A 21,573-nucleotide genomic window follows, 5' to 3' on the forward strand; every position below is an offset into this window, starting at 1 on the left:
TGTTGCAAGTTAACATAGAACATTGAAAGTTCTACAATTGATTTCAACATTTCTACACTTTTATGTATTATAAACATTTAGTGAATTAATATTTTACTTGAGTTACAAATGGCTATTTTATTGGTTAAAGTTAAAAAAATGTTTACTCGAGCGGGAATCGAACCAGAGACCCTTTGCACGTAAGTCGTAGATGCTTCTCTCTCTGCCACCCCGTCACTTGATAACTTTACGCATAGCATCATATATGCTTCGAGACGGAAACGTTAAGATGCTTTTTGTCCGCTATTTCGCTCTCCCAGTTTGTACACTTTAAATGTGCACTACTACCTCGCGAAAGATGGCCCAGAAGTTAATTTATCCAAGTATGCTTTCCCCTTGTGAGCCAAATACGGTTCGACTCTGCATGCATCGGTTGCATTCGACACAATTCAAGTCTGGTGATTTCGTACTGATAAAAGCATGCTGACCAGGCCGAGTTCCCCTGCGGAAAGGCCTTAAAAGTCCTTATTGACCCGATTTAAGTTAGTTCCGCAATGTTATAAAATGGCAGAGAGAGAGGGGGGGAGGGAGGGAGGGAGAGAGAAAGATGTATATTCATTCAGTTTTTGGCTAATTTCTCAAAAACTGTTGATTTTAGAAATAAAATGTTTGTACAAATTTGAAAGAACGGGAAATATTATCTCGAATAGTTTTCCAATTTTTCCTGATTCGCAGAATAATGGCCAATTTCCAGAAAATTATACTTAAAAATACTTTAAAAATGGCCACTTTTATTGGGATGTTGAAATGCTTTTTGGATTAATGGCCATTATTCATATTTATTGTACAATGTTAGCATAAATAATTCATTCGTTTTGAAAAGGCTATACAGTAGAGCGTCGATTATCCGAAGTAATTGGGGGACATGGGTGTTCGGAAAACTGGTTTGTTTGGATAATCGAACTGTACTGTACTGTACTATACTTCTACAGCCAGTGCCAAACCGACAGAAGTGTGCTGATTGTTGAAACACAGCGACTGGCGGCTTGGCCGGTCAGCAGCGCCTTATGAAGGCCCCATTAGAAGCAATGTTCCGCCAGCGGTGGTTCAGTGCGGCGACTACTGTGGGAAACTTGGTTTGGGAGTGAGGGGGATGATGGACGGTAGGGTGGGAGAGTAACAGGTGCGAGCGAGTACACAGTTCGGTTAAGCGGTCGTTCGGTTGACCGACGTTCGGATAATCGACGCTCTACTGTATTTTCAAAAGTAGTACACGTACACACATGAAAGATATATGAAAAGAACCACAAATACACCAAGCTTATATACCCTTTACAAATGTTCAGTATGTGCCCCTTTTGTGACACGACACACGTCCAAAAGATACTCGAGCTCATTCAATACATTTTGTAACATTGTCCTGTCAATTGTCTGCACTGCTGGTACTGATGCGTTCTTTAAGCTCGACTAAGGATTGTGGTAGTGGTGGTACGTAAACAAGGTCCTTAACGTACCCCAACAGGAAGAAGTCGCAGGGCGTTAAATCAGGAGATCTGGGAGGCCAGGGGAACAAAGCTAGGTCATTCTCACCAATACACCCAGTCCAGCGATGCGGAAGTTCATTATTTAGGTAGTCACGAACTGGGATGTGCCAATGAGGGGGGGTACCGCCCCACAATACAAACTTAATGAGTTTGTGCTTGTTTTCATATATATATCTCATGTGTGTGTAAGTATAATACTTTTGAAAATATAGCCTTTTCAAATCGAATGAATCATTTATGCGAACCCTGTAATTATTATGAAAAATGAATGTTACGATATTGCTAGTTTCTTCACGGAACGGAAAGATTCGGTCCCACCCTCGAACTACCTCTACTATATTACAACTTGTAAGACTAATTAAAATTGCAGATCCCACTGACTATCTTTTTACAACTCCATTTACAGATTATACACTTCTCAGTACAACAACCACTCAACAGATTTATCGAGCATGATGCGTGATTAAACACTTAGAACAATTTCAGCATACAACACTAAAAAGTTAAACCTTAAAGTGCTATTCTAGATGAAAAATCGCTACTCCAAACATGCTCAATTTTTACCGAAAGGAAACACAGAACCTCTGTTAAAAGCACAACTCCGTTGGGGGAATTGAAGAAAAAAGATTAAAAGCAGTAAGGCTAGACCTATTAACGCTCTTGCTTGTGCAGTTGGAGGCAGTTTACTAACTTGTCAAATTATACTAAAGCTAATATTTTATTTCTTAGTAAAAGTGTTGTTCTGTTCGCAGAGTAGTTTAAATTAAAGTTGATGGGAAGCAAAGTTGTCAGATATTGACAACGTTATATTGTGTGTTCCATTTTCTTTCTTTTTCCGTAAAAGAAACATAAATGTTACTTATTTCGGTTTTCAAAAATGTCCGTACGGTCCTGTCATTAATATCACAGACGTATTCAAAAGGAAGCCAAAAGGCCATACCTCTCCTCAGATTTTTTTTATAAAATGGTCACATAGCCCCAGGGGCCCCATCTGCATGGTTGTTATATTACGTCTCGTATTTCTGGTATCTGCGTGGTTTCCTATATTATGTACACATTTTCGTAAGCCAGAAGGGGGCCTGGGCCCCACCCTGCCTTTCCCTTCGGGCGTCCATGCATATCCTACAAATGACACCAAGGTGACATAGCACTGATGATTTCCAACGATACATTTAGTATTCACTAAGATAGTACGTAAATTTTAGGTATGCTCTCCTCGAAAATATCCTGAGGACTACACTGTGTCCTCATCCCCACTCAAAAAATCCTGAATACAGCAGTCATGGGCACCCGAAGAAGGGGAGCAGGGGGCCCGGGTCCCCTGACTCACGAAAATGTATTAAAATTCTTAAGATTTTCTTAATACAAATAAAAAAAATACCAAACGTAATATGGCATCCAGGGAGATGTCCCTCAGCCTAGAAAATTTTCTTCGGGCGCCCACAACAGCAGTGATTCATATAAACTAACCCCATTAACTTCTCTTTTATGTATCAACAATTGAAGCCTTTTCTACTGGTCTAATAATTAGCGCATGCGCCCTTAGTGCATGTGGTCCCGGGTTCGACTCCCAGTACTGGAGCATTAAAATTGCATTAAAGTGGTTCTTGTTCCATCTCAAACTGTAAGTTCATATCTGATGTAGCCTCGATGCTAAAAAAAAAAAAAAAAGCAAAATTTCAATAAAGAACCTCCATTACTGCTGACTGGTGTAAAATTCCTTAAAATTCCTTAATTGAGAAAAGTTTGCAGTAACATTAAAAAAAAAAAAAAAAAAAAAAAAAAAAGTTTTGGGGACACTGACGCTTAATCTGCCACTTGGAATATTAAGCTTAAAAATGATAACACGAATTTAATTCAAGTATAGAATTCGCAAGATAAGCATTTGATATAAGATGTTACATTTCTTATTGGTGTAAATTTCCACTTCGGATTAGGAATAAGATTTATGGGCTTTCGGTATCTGTGGCCATGTTAGCCCGTCACGTATAAAGGATGACGTCACTCGGCGATCACAATATCCGTGGGAAAAAGGACGAAGAAAGGATTGGGAAAGGAAGGGAGTGGTCTGGGACCTGTATGTTAGGTACCATGCCGGCATTTGCCTAGTGTGAATGAGGTAAACCCGGGAAAACCTCATTCAGGATAGCTAGCCTGAAAAAGGTTTTACACTTTTTCGACCGAGTGTCCCCACCGAGAATTGAACCGGGACCGCTCACACCATAGGCGAAACCATTAGTTATTACTTTACACAGGGCCACGTAAAGTTCTACTAAAACAAACACAATATTCTTAGTTTCTAGTGTGAAACCCTCATTCATTCTAATTGTGCGAGTTCTTTAACTGAAATGTATTACACTGTAACTTAACTACAACGAAAATAAACTAATGAACCGTCAGATTCTCTAAAATAGAAGTTTCACTGTACATTAGGAAAAAAAATCATAGCGCAGTCGGTAGGATTCGAACCTACGCTCCCAGAGGGAATCTGATTTCTAGTCAGACGCCTTAACCACTCGGCCACGACTGCTTATGCAATTTCAACGGGGAAAAAAAGCTGTTTGCATCAGTCAGCAACTGTAAGATTTTTTAATTATTATTCTTTAAGAAAGAAAAAAAAAAAGATAACATACTTATTTTGATTGTGAAGCAGAAATCGTGCCCAATCTGACCTACGCTTCACCGACTTTTCCCACAAAGTACATTACGTAATGAACCTTATGTTGGCGTCACTGTCGCTTCTAAATAGTTAAGGAACAAGCATAACACGAATAGCAAATTAGACAGAAAGGAAAAAGAAAGAAAAGAAAAGCAAAGAAAGAAAAAAAAACTTTTCGTGTAACAACTTCCTGTCTAAGAGAAGCATTAATAGAAAGAAGTTCCGCAGAAATATGCAAACTGGGAGAATGACAAGTTCTCAGTGGCGGCGACGAAGACCAGCGGTGGGGGCATGAGACGACTTTTAGTCCCTGTCAACTGATTGAAAATGTTCATTAGAGAACATTTGTCCATCCATAAGTGTTATACACTCTTAACGATATTATTATATATAGGCTATTTTAAATAATGTAGGCAGGAGTTCAAATTTATGACTAAACTTATAACGCGTTCATGTTCAATGCAGGAAACATTGGTTATGATACTTTTCTAGATGCAAGAAAGGAGAAACGAAAGAATATAATAAAACATGATGGCATTATAACCAGTTTTATACATATTCGTTTCCAGATCACGTCAGTGTATGTCAAACGATCCACAGAACATTTTATTTCAGGATTTCGCTTCTTGATTTTATTAAACTAATCTATTAACAATTAATCTATTAACAATCAGTGCTAAATAGTAGCAAAGAGTGAATTCAGGTCATTGCTTACGAATTTATTGCCTACACGATCGCTTGCAAACCTAATTTTTCACTTTTTGTGGAAAAGAAAACATTTTACAAGTAATGTATTTATCTATTTATTAATTTATTTATTTTACTAAATCTTACGACTTTTACATAGTTGACGTAACTTTCCTTTAGCAAACTACTTTCCACTTTTAAACACAGAATACAGGGTGGCCCAAAAGTAGGTATACAGTACCGTGCTGATCAGTTCATTGCATTTTTTAATAATTTCTTATTGTTATTCATCAGGTAGACTTAGTTTCTTTATTATTTGTTCTTAATGTTTTTTTTTCTTTCTTTTACCTTAAGCTCCGAACAGCTGAAGCAAATAAACCCATAAACTAAAATGTTATATTTAATCAATGCAGCGGTGGATACCTACTTTGGGGCCACCCTATATGTACAGTATATATATGTGCGCGGATTGTAGTTTTCCCATTCCATATTCTTCAGATCATCATGTTAATATTATGCATTCAACCAATTAACTACACCCACAATCTCTCTTTTCTTCCACAAATGATGCTTCAAGCTTTGTGTGACATCATGCCATCTAGTCATTTGCATTTTTTTTAAGGATTGACGTATAAACAAGCATAAACCATCGCTTACAAAAGAAGACATGAGAACAAAATTATAGTCAGTGCCTCCCCCTCCCCTCCTTCAGGAAGAAAAAATCTTAACGCTTGAATAATAAATTAGCCATGAACTGACATTGGAACATGCAGATTTCCAAAGCCAGAAATATACTATTCCATAAAAAGATTTAAAAAAAAACTGCTTGGCCTGCAGCCAGTTTACTTCATTTATGCGTACAGTTCATTAGTTTCTTTTTAAGAAACTTAATTAATTTTTAAGAGTCTTACGCTCCGTTCACTACCGTCTCATCACTAAATTTATGACAAAGCTTACAACCAACTTGAATAACTAAGTTCCAAGGATATACGCGTATTTTTTATATTATATATATATATATATATATATATATATATATATATATATATATATATATATATATATATATATATATATATATATATATATATATATATATATATATATATATATATATAAACAGTTTTTCCAGTCAGTTATAACTAACTAACTAACTCTATGGCCTATGGAATCCGGAGGTTCAGTGCCGCGTTCACAAAAGCTCTCCACTGACTTATATCCTTAGCTAATTGGATACAGTCAGTTATATGTATTTAAAAAAAGCTAATCTTGTGTATTTAAGAAGCTACTAGCTAAACCTGGGCTGTCTACTCAGCACATCATTCTGATATGAACATGGATCTCCTGTCCACTTCCTTACTGTATCTGTCCATATCCCTTTATACACACAAGTGAAGGACAGGACGACTCATAAAGGGAGTGAATTGCTATAGACAAAAATATAAACGTAGCATTTGATGTATAGATGTTGGATTGAGTTTGTGGCAAACTTGGAGAAGTGACAGATGTCAAATGGAGGTTTTCCCCTTATAAATCCATATCCGTCCCAGTATGTCTCATTGCGGCTCTTGAGGCCTTTCAAGTTGCCAGCATGCAACAGGTTTTGCCATCAGATTTAAGCAAAGTGCCTGAAATGTCCGTCAACCCGCCATGCGTAACTCATCTACTGGTTGCCTAACACAAGGATATGAATCCTAGCTTCGCCCTAGCGTCAATATTACACAAAATTGGAAATAGACCAGTGAAAATAGCACGTTTTTGGAGCTTGTGGTTTCTGAGATCTAATTGTCAAAAGTAACTGGCCACCAACATGGAATTAGCCACAAACATATAAACGGAATTCATCACAAACATATAAGCATAGCATTTTAGTGTATAGATAATCAGGTCAAATGTATAGGAATCAAACTGAGTCAAGAAAAAAACACTGGAAATTGATAGAAAAAGACCAAGAAAGAGTGAACACATAGCCGTAAGAAAAATCTATCTTCTTTTGATTTTATTCTATAACTTAGGAACTAAAAGTCTGCACAGTATAGTATTTCACTAGTCAAGAGATACTACCATGCCAAGTTTGATCCAAATCGGATGAGTTCGATTGAATCTGTACGGCGGGAGCCCACCCGGAATTTTTTGTTGGGAGAGGTCCAGAGTTTGGGGCGTTCAATACTACAAAACACTACATCTATGTAATATTGGACTGGTGTTACTCTACACATGGAAAAAATAAGTATTATTAGGTACAGACAGCTATATTCTCAGGAAGAAAGAAACTGGTAGAAATTTATTGTTTTTATTAGGGAAAAAAAGGAGTACAGATGAATTGTAAGATAAAATCTTTATGCTACATCAATAAGTTCACTGCTAAACAAGTACACTTTCATTAATAAAGTGTACAAAATGTACACTCATGTCCAAAATGATTGTCGCATATCTATAACTGTCTTGTTGTAAGAATATAATTTGATAATGATTATGCAGGGTACTTTCAATACAGTTACTATGCGTATAATTGTGGTAAATTTCATAGGAAAAGAATTATAAATACGAAAATTAGAATGAATAAAACAAAATGTTGTTAAATGGACAAGAAAGTTTTATTTTCGTTTTATTGTTCTTATTTAGTGCTCTTTTGACATAAAATTTGCCACATACATGTCTTTGCCAATTATACACATACTAACATTATAAAGAAATACTGGGTGAATTCGTTATCAAATTTTATTCCTACAACAACGTATTTATAGACATGCGACAATAATTTTGGACATGAGTGTACGTCGAGTTGTGAAGTTTGGAAGGAGAGTCCGGACCCGGTGGAACCCCCGCGTGGATGTGCTCCTGTTTATGTTCCCCTGAATTCTCTCTCATATATTAAATCTGTCACTACCTGTGTATTCATAGTGTTTGATGAAGCCAAAGTGTAGTTGTTGAAACTGTCACACGTTAATAATTTTTATAATAAACTTATTGTTTTGTTCAACGAGTAGTTTAAACCAAATTTAAATCCGTTAGTATCTTAATGGGTAACGGCAGCTTACATTTGTCCGTTAACCCTTTGGAGATCTTGGCTTTTTGGGCTATTTTTGAGACTTTCAGTCAAGCAGCTACTGCATCGTCACTATTTATCCTAGGATCATGGTTCATACCTCATTCTCTTCAGAATAGAGCTGGCTTTTAAATGATACCACTTGCATGCTCATACCATATACCAGAAGCGGGAAAAAATTGTCAAAGTGAAAATTTCCGAGGGAAAAATTTTTTCTCGAACTTTGGCCCCCCCTGGACCCCCCTGTGTGATCGTAGCCATCTAAAAAAATCTGATAAATAGTACTTGGTATACTGAATGTGTGTGCCAAATTTCAAGTTTCTATCTTGAATAGTAAGGGCGGGAGAATTTTTATCAAAAATTCCCACAATGCCCCAAATCACCATAAAACACTATGATCTCAGGGGAAAAAATTCCTGAGACATCCCTAATTACCCTAGGACTATAATCCGCCATCATTCTCTTCAGAATAGAACTGTCTTTCAGGCGGTATCATTCACATGTCTCCATCATTTATCTAAGGCGGGAAATTCCTGGGAAAAGGGATTTTTGGGGGCAAAATTTCCCTTTTTTTCAACTTTTGCCCCTCTGGACCCCCTGTTTTTACGCAGAAATCGGAAAAAACTTCTGGTAAATACTACTCGGTGGACTGAATGTTTGTGCAAAATTTCAATCTTCTACGTGAAAAATAGGCCCGCCAGAAAAAATTTCCCTACCATGCCCCACTTTTACCCTATACAGAAGTATATTTGGATAAAAATACACTGAGACGGCCCTAATTACCTTAGAATAATAATTCGACCGTCGTTCTCTTCAGAATGGAACGGCCTTTCAGACGGTATGACTCACGTGGTCCTATCATGTATGTGAGGCGGGAAAATGACGACAAACGGGATTTTTGGGGTAAAAATATCCCTTCTTTTTTACCCCTTTGCCCCTCTGGTTACCGCCCTGTTTTAGCACTGACATCGGAACAAAAAATCTGGTAAATACTACTCGGTGGACTGAATGTTTGTGCAAAATTTCAATCTTCTACGTTCAAAAATAAGCCCGCCAAAAAATAATGAATATGGGCTTAAAAAAGGAAAAATACATTTTAAGATTATGACGTCATTACCTCCCATGTCTGGACGCAGGACGGTCTGAAACCATACGTAATGTCTTCTACAATGTCTCTGGACTTGAAAAACAAAAAACCGGACGAAAAAGCTCAAATAGAAGAGAAATAACGCAATGTACCATGAAAAACGCGTATGGTACAAAATGTACCATAAGATCCCCAAAGGGTTAATGGACAGGATAACTCTTGAACGAAAGTGAATTATTGAATTAGGCTTTCGCAATACACAGCTACAACAATTATGTAAGCCAAATTCGTTAACGGAGTCTATTCTTTAATATATTAACGGGTAACGGTGACTTACATTTGTCCGTTAGTGCACATAACTCTTCAAAGAAAGCGAATTAGGTTTTTGCAATACACAGCTACAACAACTGTGAGCCAAGTTCGTTAACGGAGTCTATCCGCTAATACCTTAACGGGTAATGGTGATTTACGTTTGTCCGTTAGTGCACACGATAACTTCAAAAAAAGCGAATTCTTGAATTATGTTTTTTGCAATACACGGCTATAACAATTATGTGAGTAAAGTTCGTTAACGGTTCGTTAATACTTTAGCGGATAATGGTCACTTACATTTGTTCGTTAACCCTTTGCATTCCAGGTGTTATTTTCCTATGAACGTGCTCTAATACCAGGTTTCCATTTAATGTTAAAAGACTAGACCGTTATACAGAGCATAGATATTGTGCAGGCGCGAGGGGAGCATTCACATTACATTACTGGTTTAAAAATATATATTTGCACTGTGGAACATTTGAAGTAAAAAAATGATTTTTTTATATTCTGAAGAGATTTTATTCTGCTTCAGGTTAGCAACACTGACCGGACAATTTTTTTTTCTTTTCTCCGATTTCGAAATACGATCGCCAATTGTTTATTGTCAAAACAAACAAACACGTGTGTCGTAATTGATTGATCACTTAAGCCTGCGATCTACTGAGACAGACATTTTTTTCTTTTCTGTCAGTAATGTGCTGTCGTCCCCTAAAGAGAAATAGTAAAACTAACTCGTGCCTTGCACCACTTAAAAATTTCATCATCTTCAGGATTAATACGACTCTTAATAAAGGATATGTTTTCATGATATCCCCAGGGATGTCACTGGTATTTTGCAATGGAGTATATTACAACATCCACCTGGATGTCACTGGAATGCAAGGAGTTAATGCAAACAATAACTCTTGAACGAAAGAGAATTTTTATTTTATTTATTTGTTTGTTTATTGTTTGTTGCAAAGGCAATAAAAGTTACACGTATCGCTGTTAGATGGCAGCAAACGTCGTCGAGGCGGTGACATCTACCGGAGGAAATTGAAACTTCTAGTGCATGATTCTTCTTACTCTCTACTACAATTTATTTAGTCTTGGCCCGCATTGCGTTACTGATTGGCCATCACACGTCTACAAGTTTTCAATAATCTTAATTATCTTCACATTCATATTATATATGGGGACATGTTTGAAATGGGGGCTAGCCATCGGCACGTTGGCATAAAAGACAGTAACTTCATTCACTTATGTTGTGGATCCAGGTAAGTGGCAACGTAGCATTTTCATTTACCATTGAGCGCATAAAGAGTGTACAGCCCAAACCGCACGTCAATTAAAAAAAAAAAAAAATCCTTCACTTGAGATTAAAAACATCATACAGTAAAACCTGTCTTCAACGGACCCTTTATTAAACGGAAAACTGTCTTAAACGGAAATATTTCACGGTCCCATGAATTTTGGAGAACAAAACGTGTAAAAGTCCCTTGTGTGTTACGCGGACAACGGAAAGAAAAATAAACATTTAACGGAAAATTCTGAGTTCCGGACTACAGCGTTAAACATTCTGTGAGACATATACATTACACTGTCTGCGATAAAATGTTCGTTCTTTTGTTAAATATTTCTGGACAGTGTTGACCTTCCCCAACCACTTCTCATATTCACTCCCACAAATTGTCCTTAATCCCCGCAACTTAATAAAGAATCATACGGAATGTCGGAAAGAAGAAAACGAGATAGAGGAAGAAAAGGAATACGATACCGAGTTGGAAGAAGAGTGTAGAATAAATACACATCAAGATGCTCTCAGAAGTTTAAAGGAACTGCAAAAAATTGCCTTACGGAAATGACTCTGATTCACTTAGTATAATTTCTCAGTCTAAAGTGTATGCGGAAAGTCAAGCAGCAATGTACACAGAAGACCCTGCTTGGTTATTAGAAAAATGAAGAAAACGTGTGCATAGTATATTTTGTATTCATTTTAATTTTTTGTGTATTTATTCGTAGAAGAAGGAAGTACTGTAATCGAACAATATACGTACAGCAATATATTTTCTCAGTACGCCCCTTTATAAGCATGTATTTTTTTACAAAAAAAAAAGAAAAAGAAAAAAAAGAAAGAAAGGAAGAAAGGAAGGAAAAGTCTACCTCCACTAAGCGGAAACCTGACTTTAACGGAAATTTTTGCAAGTCCCGCTCGATTCCGCTAAAGACAGGTTTCACTGTATTTGGAAATTGTTTGCCCTGTTACATTTTGTCCTAACTCTGATAATAACAGAGTTACCCTATGTCAGGGGACTTTTGAGACACCCTGTATACATATAAAAGAAAGTGGTAAGGGTCATAGTGATGGAGTGGGTGAGTATAGTGTACAAGAATCGCACAGACAGACAGACAGAGTCTCAGCACTGTGACTATCACATGCTATCATCCAGCGATGGAGAACGCCATAATGAAAGCTTTTTGCAGAACATGTCTACAGAAACTTGTGAAACGTCAAAAGCAAGTTCCCAACACAAGATTCCTTCCTCTTGCTTGTCGACTGGAGAATTCATTTTGTAAGCATCATCTTCCCTCTGGACTATCACTCAACTGTCAAGTGGGAGTCAGAATTCTTGATATCAATGTTTAGTCTTCTTCGCTTCCTATCTTCTTTTTCTCCCATCCTCTGTGTGAAATATAATGACCATGTTGTAAGAAAAACTATTGGTGGCACCAAAAGTTTCTTTTTCAAGATGGGTAACGAATGACATGTATGCTACTTTTTTTCCCTAGGAAAGATTACTGTAGGTACCCCGATTCTACTTAAGGAACGACACAACGACCTAGTATCCAATTTAACATGAAGAAAATCCTTATGGGTTTCTTATCGCTAGGAAATTTGTCATCTTAGTGAGTGATATCGTAAATCATCACACAACCTTATCAGCCAGTCACTGACTTCAATCTTTTTCAGCAAAATGTTACTTTTTTTTTAAACGTCACATCTGTATTCAGGATTTTAAATAAATATCTACCTCTTCATTATGTAAATATTATTGGCATCCTAGTTGGGGTCTGACTTCATCGAGGGAGTCGAGGGAGTAAAAATAATTATAGAGGGAGTCGAAGGACTAAAAAATTCAATCGAGGGAGTAAAAATATTCACACCAGGGAGAAAAATATTCACTCGAGGGAGTCGAGGGAGTAAAAATTTTCACTCGAGGGACTAAAAATTTTCACTCGAGGGACTAAAAATTTTCACTCGAGGGAGTAGAAATATTCACTCGAGGGAGTAGAAATATTCACTCGAGGGAGTAAAAATATTCACTCGAGGGAGTAAAAATATTCACTCGAGGGAGTAAAAATATTCACTCGAGGGAGTAAAAATATTCACTCGAGGGAGTAAAAATATTCACTCGAGGGAATCGAGGGAGTAAAAATAATGACTCGATGGAGTCAACATATTTAAATTTTTCATTCAATGGGGTCGAAAGTGTAAACATATTGGCTCGTGTGAATCGAGGGAGTAATAATAATAATTGGAACATGTAAATATTTTCACTCCAGGGAGTCTAGGAAATTGGAATATTGAGTTCACATAGTCGAGCGTATAAAACTTATCATTGGTGTGTCATTTCTTCCTTTAAGAATATTTGTACGACAGATCCAAATAAATTACTATAATTTTCATTAAGCTTCATGTGGTTTGCGTACCGTCTTCTTCCACCGAAGTTTATTTGTTTTGTGGGTTCGAAATATACTTTTTGATCTAATATAGAAATGTTACTACCCTCCTCATTTATAATCATGGTAAGTTCTCATTATTGAAAACACTAAGTTTTAAATTCATCTTCCAAGCTTTGTTCATTTTTGCATTTTTTTACTTCTCTTTTCTTGAACTTTTATTAGCACATAATTACCAGCAGTGATCAAGTGATTTCTGGGAAGTCTCTAATATTCTAGACAATTTGCTATTCTCTCGTACAATATGAAATTCATCAGTAGAAGAGACGCATGGGTAAGTTTTGATTTCCTTTCTTTCTATACGTCGGAATAATTATATTTTAATTTAACCTTTTTCTCTGTTTTTAATATTACATAAATATATCATTTTGAGCGAGTTAGTCGAGGTGATATATGAACTCAATATTCCAACTTCCTAGGCTCCCTGGAGTGAAAACATTTACATGTTCAAATTATTACTTTTACTCCCTCGATTCCCTCGAGCCAATATGTTTACAGTTTCGACCCCATTGAATGAAAAATTTAAATATGTTGACTCCCTCGAGTGATTATTTTTACTCCCTCGATTTCCTCGAGTGATTTCTTTTACACCCTCGAATGATTTCTTTTACTCCCTCGACTCCCTCGAGTGAATACTTTTACTCCCTCCAGAGAATATTTTTACTCCCTCGACTCCCTCGAGAGAATTTTTTACTCCCTTCACTCCCTCGAGTGAATATTTTTACTCCCTTGACTCCCTCGAGTGAATATTTTTACTCCCTCGAGTGAATATTTTTACTCCCTCGAGTGAATATTTTTACTCCCTCGACTCCCTCGAGTGAATATTTTTTTCTCCCTCGACTTCCTCGAGTGAATATTTTTACTCCCTCGACTCCCTCGAGTGAATATTTTTACTCCCTCGAGTGAATATTTTTACTTTCTCGACTCCCTCGAGTAAATATTTTTACTCCCTCGACTCCCACGAGTGAATATTTTTACTTTCTCGACTCCCTCGAGTAAATATTTTTACTCCCTCGACTCCCACGAGTGAATATTTTTACTTCCTCGACTCCCACGAGTGAATATTTTTACTCCCTCGACTCCCTGGAGTGATTATTTTTACTCCCTCGAGTTAATATTTTTTAGTCCGTCGACTCCCTCGAGAGAATATTTTTACTCCCTCGAGTGAATATTTTTACTCTCTCGACTCCCTCGTGTGAATATTTTTACTCCCTCGACTTCCTCGAGAGAATATTTTTACTCCCTCGACTCCCACGAGTGAATATTTTTACTCCCTCGACTCCCAGGAGTGATTATTTTTACTCCCTCGACTCCCTGGAGTGATTATTTTTACTCCCTTGACTCCCTGGAGTGATTATTTTTACTCCCTCGACTCCCTGGAGTGATTATTTTTACTCCCTCGACTCCCACGAGTGAATATTTTTACTCCCTCGACTCTCTCGAGTGAATATTTTTACTCCCTCGACTCCCTCGAGTAAATATTTTTACTCCCTCGACTCCTTCGTTTGAATATTTTTACTCCCTCGACTGCCTCGAGTGAGTATTTTTACTCCCTCGACTGCCTCGAGTGAGTATTTTTACTCCCTCGACTGCCTCGAGTGAGTATTTTTACTCCCTCGACTAAATATTTTTACTCCCTCGACTCCCTCGAGTAAATATTTTTACTCCCTCGACTCCCTCGAGTAAATATTTTTACTCCCTCGACTCCCTCGAGTAAATATTTTTACTCCCTCGACTCCCTCGAGTAAATATTTTTACTCCCTCGACTTCCTCGAGTAAATATTTTTACTCCCTCGACTCCCTCGAGTAAATATTTTTACTCCCTCGACTCCCTCGAGTAAATATTTTTACTCCCTCGACTCCTTCGTTTGAATATTTTTACGCCCTCGACTGCCTCGAGTGAGTATTTTTACTCCCTCGACTAAATATTTTTACTCCCTCGACTACCTCGAGTGAATATTTTTACTCCCTCGAGTGAATATTTTTAGCCCCTCGACTCCCTCGAGTGAATATTTCTACTCCCTCGACTTCCTCGAGTCCCTCGACTCCCTCGATGAAGTCAGACCCCCTTCGACTCCCTCTTGTCCCTCGACTCCCTCGATGAAGTCAGTCCCTCCTAGATGTTCACTACACCCATACAACTATAAACAATACCCACGTTTTAAGATTAATTTGAAGAGCCCAGCTCAAGCGGGGCCGTAACGAAGCAAAATTCCACTCCTGAGCTCTAATTTCCGGAGTATGCGTCATTTTTTTTTTTTTTTTTTTTTTTAATTCTTGGTTGAAATACGTACGTGGCCTAAAAGTAGGTATACAGTACCGTACTGATCAGCTCGTTGCATTTCTTACTGTTATCTATCAGACAGACTTAGTTTCTTTATTATTTGTTCTTAATGTGTTTTTACTTACATCTTAAGCTCGGAAGAGCCGAAGCAAATAAACCCATAAACTAGAATGTTCACTAGATGAATGCAGGGATGTATACCTACTTTTGGGCCACCCTGTATAATAAGAGTAAATAGGTAAAAAGTAGGTATTTTGAATCATCAATATAAGAGGTTCCTAGTAATGCATCCTGAAAATATCGTTACAGTTATGAAAACAGTTGAGAAAAAATATTCGTATCTTTTTTTTTTTTTTTTTTTTCAGGAGGGTTATTTTTCAAAAATTTTCCAGGGTAGGGCCTCTGGATCCTCCGCAAAGCTTGAGTGATATTCCATATCCCAAGCTTCCTAGGACGTGAACTGAGAGATCAGTTCGCAATGATTTTCAAAACCTGGTGTCTTTACTCTCTGCTATTTACAGTATTCAATTGTAAAACAGCTCTTTCACATCACACGGCCACTTGGAAATGGCTGCCTTAAAATAAAACGCATAGTGTTCTAACGTTCCAGCTTCGTAATCGATAAATCTATTGTTCAAATTCCACAGACAAATATCTTGATTGAGAGTTTCCTTATAGCTTCTCAATTATACCACGTAAATACTGGAATGGTTCGTTTATATATAGATGGTGTACCAAGAGTCCGGGGTCATAGACCAATTACCAATTAAAAATGTGGAAAAAAATGAAAAAAAAAAGAAAAAGTGTTTAGTTTTCAACCGAAATTGGCTTTTTTTTTTTTTTTTTTTTATCGTACCAGCCATTTGAGCTTCAAACTGGTACGGCCTACGGCGCACTATGTTTAATGAGGAACCAATGTTGCCATTTAAGACGCTCTTCCCTTAGGCTCCCCTACAATACATCGTTGTTAGGAAATGAACTAGAGATGTTAAATATTCCCTCACATAATATACATGTTTCCCGTGTCATGTTCGCATCCCCTAAAAGTTTGCTCGAACAGCGTGCTCAACTGAAAACTTTGGTTTTTGATTTAACCAGGTTGCTTTATCAATGTGGAGCGCAAACGACTGGGGCTAATGGAATAATTCCATCCTTTTAGGTTTAAAACTACTTATTTATATTAATTGATCATTCTCTCTCTTTCTCTCTCTGCCTCATCTTTAGTATAACGAAGCTGACTTATGGCCCCGACTTTTGATACACCCGGTATAGACTTTCGCTTGATTTTCTTCAACATTCCTTTCTCCATATTGATTTCTGACTGTAAACTGTTTGAAGCTGTTCTATGGAAATTGATTAATAAACAAATAATTTGTTTTTCTTTGACAAGCCATAGGTGGGTGACTGACAGAGCTCATTGTATTCGCATCAGAGTTAAAAAGAAAAGAACAAAAAAACTTACCCCATGCGTTCTTGCAGGTTCCTGAATGACATTTTGAACTGCCCTCCACGGGGCATCACAGCCTCTATAATCTCCCCAGAACCCTGCAGCGGCGGACTCGTTCGTAGGTGAGCCTTGGTCATCTCGACAGCAAACACTATCTTTGCAAAGTGCGTTGCCGCCCGCAAGATACCGAGCATCCAGATGGAGATCTGACAGGTGAAGGATTTTCGAACTATTCTGTGTTGGAATCTGAAGAAAGAAAGAAAAAAAAATAATTTAAATGTCATGGTTTTTGCCTGACAAAGAATAAACAGATAATTTGTAATTTGATGGTGTATTTAAAAAAGACGAAAAATCATATAGACGGCCTCATAAGTCACTTGACACATACAGGGTGTTGATGAACTATACCGACAAACTGTAAGAGGTGATTCCTTACATCAAAATAAGAGAAAAAGTTCATATGAACCTATGGCGAAAAGTGCATAGTTTCAGAGCTAGGGCTGTCCAAAATCGCGAAAAAGCCAAATTTCAATAGGCCCTATTTCGAATTCGAGAGGCTGCAGATGGTGGTCGTTACCAGCGTGAAGGAAGTCACGCATATGCAAACCAAAAATGCATATTTCATTAATGTTCAATGGATATACAGAGTATTCCATGCAGGGTGAAATTCCCCGACATGCCATCAACCGAATTTTGAGATATGTTCTGTCTTATGATTGGTTCAAAGTAGGCAGTCGATAAGCCCTGATAGCGGTGAACACGGAATCCTTTGGAGCGATGTTGGACGTGTTAAGGATCAGCAGCAGCACGGTCTCTCGCACTCGGGAAAACTAAGATAAAATGTTTTCTTTCACGCTTATAGGTGAAGAAAACGTGAAATATACCGTGACGAAACATCGCATTACACGTTATTCCGAACACAAAAGAACTAGGAGCTGCCGATTCCGAACACTTCCGACTTCCTTCCGAAGCAATGTACGTCCGTTGTTGTCAAGACTTACCTCCTACCTATCGAACCATCCTTGAAATCAGGTTATATCTGAAAACTCTATTGAGAGCATATCTGAGAATTACACCCGGTAGGGAATACCCTGTATACCTATTGAAAGTTGGCGAAATATGCACTTTTGGATTGTGTATGCGTGGCTTCCTTTACGCTGATAAGAACCATCCACATCCACAGCTTCTGGAATTCGAAATAAGGCCTGTTGAAATTTGGCTTTTTCACGATTTTGGACAGCCCTAGCTCTGAAACTATGCACTTTTCGCCATATGTCCATATGAAGTTTTTCTCTTATTTAGATGTGAGGAATCATCTCGTACAGTTTGTCGGTATAGTTCATTAACACCTTGTATAAGTGAATTTGAAATGGATTCTTTATAAACTACGAAACTATAAAATAATTACAAGTTGTATCGTGACACTGAGTTAGGTTATCTAATAGTAAACCAACTGTTCCAGAATCACAACCTGGGCGTTGATTAATCAGTCAGGACCTCTTTTATAGAGAGATTGCACACTGTTTTTGTATGAATTTCTATAAATGAAGTATTTGTATGCGATTCTTGCATTCTTGTGGTGACAAGGATTTTAGGGTAATTTTGGGGTTACCTATACAATACCGGTATTTGTTGTGAAGACAATAAAATTTTCATCAAGTTATTTACACGTCCTCGATTGGAAGTTTAGACAATGCTAATTAATGTAAGGAATGCAACTGATACTATAGAAGAATTATATTACTTTTCTGAAAATTACTATGAAATTTCTCGATACATGTTCTATTTTAAAAAGTCTGTAAGTAATTTGATGGATTGCGAAAGATTATAATCTGCATAACGATCTGTAGATGACCTCAAAATTAGCCTAGAATATCTATGCCACCCATCATAGGAACACAAGAATAGCACATAAAATACTTCATTTACAACAATTCATTTCGATCTCTCTTTAAGATAATGAAATATACAAATAACTTTCACATTTGACCCTCCACGTATCACCACATGAGCTTAGTCACATAGTTTTAAACTAGACCAAATTTCACAGATGTACGTATATGCTTGGTGGTTGATTGAAGTTCAGCGTCTCTTTCAGCATCCAGGCTGTATGACACGTGGATCTAAACTACTGCTTGACTTCTGGGGGGGGGGGTGATACTACTACTTAGAGCTACTTTTAAGAGCTCCAAACTCTGGGATGAGTTTTATTTATATATAAAACAAAGTTTCCTCTTCTGGGGGGACAATTGCCCCGATCTCCCCCTGGCTCCCACGGACAATCGAACTACACGTCTATGCCAAAGTCGCGGACGGTAAACATATAGCCACGAAGCAACTCTCGAACATATATACAGGGTGGTCTAAAAGTAGGTATACAGTCCCGCACTGTATTTTATATCATTTCTTATTGTTATAAAACAGGTAGACCTAGTTTCTTTATAATTTTTTCTTAGCGTCTTTTTGCTTATAACTTAATCCCGGAACAGTAGAAGCAAATAAATCCATAAAATAGAATGTTATACTTAATCAATGCAGGGGTATATATCTACTTTTGGGCCACCCTGTATGCAGATCATACATAATCAACGTTTATCAAGTCACTCTTTTGCATATAGAAGAATTTGGAACGAAGTTTTCTTTCATTTTTAGCCAGCGGTGGATCTAGCCCGGTGCTGGATGGGCCTAGCTCCCTCCGTTTTTTGTCGAAAAAAAAAAAAAAAAGTGAGGCTATTATTTATATATTTTTGAAAATTTAAAATAAGCGTTGCATTTTATTCTTTATTGGAAAAATTTTGAAGCAGATATAATTTTAGTTGCAGTTTTTCTCTTATGCAATGTGTAAAACAGTACTTCAAGTCCACAGTGTCAACGCCCAACCTACCCAAAATATCCATCGGAAGAAAGTTGGAAATTTCTGCAGGACCCATGAAAAATTTTAAACTCATGATATATCTATAATAGTCTGTATTCAGGTTCCCTCATCCCTACCCCACAGTTTTTACCTTCTGGATCCGCCACTGTTTTTAGCCAGTTACTTTCCCACTATGTATTTTACGCATAATCAAAGATTTTAAAATAAATAAAATTGATTCTTACTCACGGCACTTGGTGGTGGAGTAGTGACGCCTGGTGGTTTGTTAGGAAGTTTAATCCTCCAGTTTTGATTGGTCTCGTTGGAAACTGGACAACCATTTTTCTGCATTACGATTCCACACACAGACTGTCCAGTTTGTGGAGAATTTTTGGCTATGTAGTATACTATATCCTATGAAGAAAAACAGGTATTAGATATATATCAATCTACATGTATTTAGAATAAAATATTTTCAATTTTTAATATCATTTGCACTTACACATCACAAAGCGTGCATATAAAATAGATCGAAATAACTATCAGAATTATTTCTTATATGTAATACAGGTAATAAACACAAGAAGTATCTGATAAAATGTACCGTTGTCTTCTTTCACGTAAAATTACATTTATTAGGCCAGGGATGACTAAACAGGCGGCTCAATAACAGATCTTCTAACAACTAAACCTTGCAACATTGTCTACCAAACTTGGCAGCGAAGTGGAGAATATCAAGAAACGAGAGTAAGCAAAATTTAAAATGCTTTCGTCCATAAAGACGGGCGCAATTGCCAAAAACTTGATTGATTTGAATACGCCCATAACAATGTGTTTCAAGTCCGAAAATTGCAGCGTATTTGTAAAACAGGTAAAGAAATAGAAAACAAAAACACATTAATAGACACCGGGAGGAAGTAGACATCTATTAGAAGGTAGACTTATCAAGCTGCCATTTTGAAGTCAGCTACCTTGTATCTCGCTCGATTGTTTTAAATAGGAAGGGGGTCATGTAATATATGAAACTGGGCTAGAATTTTAAGAAAAATACAATAGTGAAGTTTGTGTGGTCATACATTTAAGCTTGTAAGACCTAATGAAAAGGGTATATATGTAAAACAGGTGCATAGCATTACGGACGTGTCGAAGATTACGTACGCATAAATAAGTAAAAGATGATCAAATACACTTTAATAAGTATATTAAGAACTGGGCCTACCAGTGTAACTCAAATGAATAAAAAAAGAAAAAAAAAAGAGAAATGACAAATGAAGTAGCATCTATATATACTTGGGTGTTACTTCAACTTAGTTTTTTTTTTCAGCTAATATAATATTTGGTGTCTTATTTCACTATCGGTCTATCATACTGGTCATACCAGTGCAATTCGATACTACCCATACCCGTAAACAATCTTGATAATACAAGCACCCAACTCACTCAACAGAGTAGACCAACGGCTAGGTATGGTCTAGGTTGCACTTCTTCGTCAATTGGGTTTTATGACTGATTCTTATAGAGAAAAATACGGTATATTACCATCCTGAAAAAGTGTCCCTTCACCCCTAGAATTAAGTCACCAATATGGCGGTCGCGCGAACACACCCATTTATGCTTAAATAGTTATATCTCATCACAGTATGAAGATAAAAACTTCATTCTGGTGTCAAATTAAAGGTAATGAATGCCAAAAGTTATGTAAGTAAGTTGAACTGTTATATAGTACCGCCATCTTTAAATATAGCGACTTTTATTTACATTTTTTTTTCGTTTCTTTAAGCTTGTTTCATGGCAGAAACTACTAGGGATATGAAAAATCGCCTCGAAGTAAACGTTATAAAGTGGAATCTCGCCTTTCTAACGATAATAATATTATTTCCCTATCTTTGAAACTGAGGAAAGTACCTCATTTTAAGCAGAACAAAGTGTTGAATTTTGTGATCATTGATTA

General features: G+C 37.1%; 1 protein-coding gene and 1 non-coding gene across 2 annotated transcripts in view; both read right to left on the reverse strand.

Annotated features, from left to right (window-relative positions):
• LOC145684119 (sphingomyelin phosphodiesterase-like) overlaps positions 1 to 21,573 on the reverse strand; it is a 142,322-nt gene that overhangs the window by 38,593 nt on the left and 82,156 nt on the right. The window contains exons 3-4 of the mRNA XM_081756045.1: positions 19,872 to 20,036; positions 16,784 to 17,014 (exon numbers count right to left, since the gene is read on the reverse strand). Coding sequence (XP_081612171.1) covers positions 16,784 to 17,014; positions 19,872 to 20,036 — 396 coding nt within the window. The remainder of the gene's footprint in view (positions 1 to 16,783; positions 17,015 to 19,871; positions 20,037 to 21,573) is intronic.
• TRNAS-AGA (transfer RNA serine (anticodon AGA)) lies at positions 3,972 to 4,053 on the reverse strand. Its single transcript has one exon. It is a non-coding gene; the product is annotated as a tRNA-Ser (tRNA).

Source organism: Thermobia domestica, chromosome 4 (assembly GCF_964235325.1).
Source record: "Thermobia domestica chromosome 4, izTheDome1.hap1.1, whole genome shotgun sequence".
Lineage (NCBI taxonomy): Eukaryota > Metazoa > Arthropoda > Insecta > Zygentoma > Lepismatidae > Thermobia > Thermobia domestica.